Genomic DNA, 3,266 nt, shown 5'->3' with positions numbered 1-3,266 from the left:
ATTAAAATTCCTGGAGGTCTATTAAAATTCCAGAAAGTCTATTAAAATTCCTGGAAGTCCATTAAAATTCCTGGAGGTCTATTAAAATTCCAGAAAGTCTATTCAAATTTCTGGAAGTCTAATAAAATTTCTGGAAGTCTAATAAAATTTTTGGAAGTCTAATAAAATTCCTGGAAGTCTATTAAAATTTCTGGAAGTCTACTAAAATTCCTGGCGGTCTATCAAAATTCCTAGAAAAAAAAATCTCTAAAGTGAATGCCGCACATTCTTTCCCGCCTGTAAAAATACCGTCGAAACCGAGATTTTCGCAAGGACCGTTCGGCAGCATCCTATTACGATGCAGAACGTTGGACCGAATATTTACTTACGTGTTCCCGGTGTACAGCATCGTGACAGATGAAAGAACGTCGTTTGATTGTTCAACAAATCCAATACATTTTCTCTAAATCACATATAAGGTATAAAGTATACACGTATAATAGATAAAAGATAGATAGGTATACAATAATGCAATGTGTATAAGGGTGTGCGCCTACGTAAATATAAAAATCGATCGAAACTCGGTCTTAAGAAGATACATCGGTGTAAGAAAAACCAGTAAATCGACTCGCTAATAACGAATGCAAAGCCACTACAACCATTTTGACAAGATTCGGTGGTTCCCGTGGGAGAAGCTTCACAATTAAATTTCCGGGATGTCGTCCGCGCGTAGCTTCACAGGAAATTTCCGGGATGTCGGCCGCGCGTAGCTTCACAAGAAATTTCCGGGACGTTCGAGGACCCCGAAATCGGAGAAGAGAACCAGAGAGAGAGAGAGAGTGCAAGGGTTCTACTTCTCCTCAGCATCTTCCACCTCGTCGTACTCTCCCTCGTCCTCGACGGTAGCGTCCTGATACTGCTGATACTCGGACACCAGATCGTTCATGTTCGACTCGGCCTCGGTGAACTCCATCTCGTCCATCCCCTCGCCGGTGTACCAATGGAGGAACGCCTTCCTCCTGAACATGGCGGTGAACTGTTCGGAGATCCTCTTGAACAGCTCCTGAATGGCCGTCGAGTTACCGATGAACGTGGCGGACATCTTGAGTCCTCTCGGCGGGATGTCGCATACGGCCGTCTTCACATTATTTGGTATCCATTCGACGAAATACGAGCTGTTCTTGTTCTGTATGTTGAGCATCTGCTCGTCGACCTCCTTCATCGACATCCTGCCCCTGAAGACGGCCGCCACGGTCAGGAACCTTCCGTGCTTGGGGTCGCAGGCGGCCATCATGTTCCTCGAGTCGAACATCTGCTGCGTCAGCTCCGGCACCGTCAGGGCTCTGTACTGTTGGCTTCCTCGCGCGGTCAGAGGAGCGAACCCGGGCATGAAGAAGTGGAGACGCGGGAACGGGACCATGTTCACCGCCAGCTTCCTCAGGTCCGCGTTCAGTTGACCGGGGAATCTGAGACAGGTGGTCACTCCGGACATCGTGGCGGATACTAGATGGTTCAGGTCGCTGTAGGACGGCGTCGACAGCTTCAGGGTGCGGAAGCAGATGTCGTAGAGGGCCTCGTTGTCGATGCAGTACGCCTGGTCCGTGTTCTCCACCAGCTGGTGAACCGACAAAGTGGCGTTGTACGGTTCGACAACGGTGTCGGACACCTTCGGCGACGGCACCACCGAGAACGTCGCCATGATCCTGTCCGGATAGTCTTCTCGGATCTTCGAGATCAGCAACGTGCCCATCCCTGACCCGGTACCGCCGCCCAGCGAGTGGGTCAGCTGGAAACCTTGAAGACAGTCGCAGCTCTCAGCCTCCTTCCTCACCACGTCCAACACCGAGTCCACCAGCTCTGCTCCCTCGGTGTAGTGTCCTTTCGCCCAGTTGTTCCCTGCCCCGGACTGGCCGAACACGAAGTTGTCGGGCCTGAAGATCTGACCGAACGGGCCCGAGCGAACTGCGTCCATCGTGCCCGGCTCCAAGTCGACCAGGATCGATCGGGGAACATACTTCCCGGCCGACGCCTCGCTGTAGTACACGTTGATCCTCTCCAGCTGTAGATCACAGTCCCCGTGGTACGATCCAGTCGGGTCGATGTCGTGCTCGTCGGAGATCACCTCCCAGAACTGTTTCGAATACGATCTTTATGGTACCGATGACGCGGTGTCATCCTCAACTACCAAACTCCCCGCTTGCAATGTTTCATCGGAGGTCTCCGGTTCGCATAATTTCACGTTCGTTTAGAGAATTTTTATACTGGCTTTACGGGCTGACCTATGATCCTGTGGAACTTACAGTCTCTCACAGTAATAATCGGACACTTTTTAAAAAATCGATAATTTTTTTCACGCATTACCATTAGTTCATAATTTTTAAAAGCCCACGGCTGGAAACCTTTTAATTGATTTTTCAACAGAATTTTGTTTTTCAAGAAATTGTTTCAAACGTCTACGCTTCCTCCCGGTACAGTACAACTTCCGGGAATCCTATTTACAGTGGTTTCTCTGTATATGTCGCCAAGGTCTCGATGATAAACGTCGCGGAATTACCCCCACTACCGCGGGGTATACTCCGTGAGGGGCCACGAAGCTAGAGAGGTCTCGGACACGAAATAGTGTAAATACAACACAGGGTATGTCTCCTGGACGATACATGACGCCGGTAAGTGTTGCTGACATATATCGAGAGTTCACTGTATTAACGTGCGGATAGGATGCAAGAAAATTGCAACGAGTAGCGAAACAGAGACCTTCGAGTGAAACGGGCCCGGGAGACTCTTAACGAATCTGTCAGATCGACGAACGGATCGTTGACATCGTTGTCAGCGGTGAGGTTAGGTCGCTCGTACAGTCTATCGAACAACCTAATCCTCTCCGCGGAACCGAGCTAACTTGTCTCCGCGTCACGTTTTCGTGCGGTTGGTCCGTGCGCGTTTCAAGTTTTCCCGCGTCACCGGAGAACCCTCTTTGTCACCGAGTTCTCTGTCACTGACCTTGGCACCGATCTGGTTGCCGCATTGTCCGACCTGTATGTGCACGATCTCCCGCATTGTTCGGCCGTTGGTTCGGGACAGTCTCGGACACGGTTTTTCCTCGGGTCGCAGCGAGGACGGAGAGAGCCGAGCTCTTTCGACGACGAGGTTTCCGGTTCGGGGTGCCTCGCGCTCGACGTGTTCCGCCGGAATGTCTCTCGAGCAAACAGAAACAGACGACTGTTCGCCTCACCTTGGCGACAACCGAACGCGCGAACTTCCGGCTCGCGAAACCGTCGACAATGTTTGAC

The 3,266-nt window shown here is 50.7% G+C and overlaps 1 protein-coding gene across 1 annotated transcript; it reads right to left on the bottom strand.

Moving 5' to 3' along the window:
- Positions 1-418: 418 nt before the first annotated feature.
- LOC143360745 (tubulin beta chain-like) lies at positions 419-3,235 on the bottom strand. The gene is made up of 2 exons (XM_076799868.1): positions 2,977-3,235; positions 419-2,110 (listed from the first exon to the last, which is right to left on the bottom strand). The coding sequence occupies exons 1-2, from the start codon at positions 3,031-3,033 to the stop codon at positions 830-832; spliced, it is 1,338 nt and encodes a 445-aa protein (XP_076655983.1). The 5' UTR covers positions 3,034-3,235; the 3' UTR covers positions 419-829.
- Positions 3,236-3,266: the final 31 nt, after the last annotated feature.

The sequence above is a fragment of the Halictus rubicundus genome, chromosome 13 (genome assembly GCF_050948215.1).
Source record: "Halictus rubicundus isolate RS-2024b chromosome 13, iyHalRubi1_principal, whole genome shotgun sequence".
Taxonomy (NCBI): domain Eukaryota; kingdom Metazoa; phylum Arthropoda; class Insecta; order Hymenoptera; family Halictidae; genus Halictus; species Halictus rubicundus.
Note: the sequence above shows the minus strand (reverse complement) of the source record. Positions and strands in the feature narration are given on the sequence as shown.

What these genes read in the sequence shown, in the direction of transcription:
- LOC143360745 (XM_076799868.1), bottom strand. Translation starts at nt 3,033, where the DNA reads ATGCGGGAGATCGTGCACATACAGGTCGGACAATGCGGCAACCAGATC. An exon ending in GCAACCAGATCGGTGCCAAG is followed by an intron (nt 2,111 to 2,976) that starts GTCAGTGACAGA and finishes TATTCGAAACAG; the next exon opens with TTCTGGGAGGTGATCTCCGA.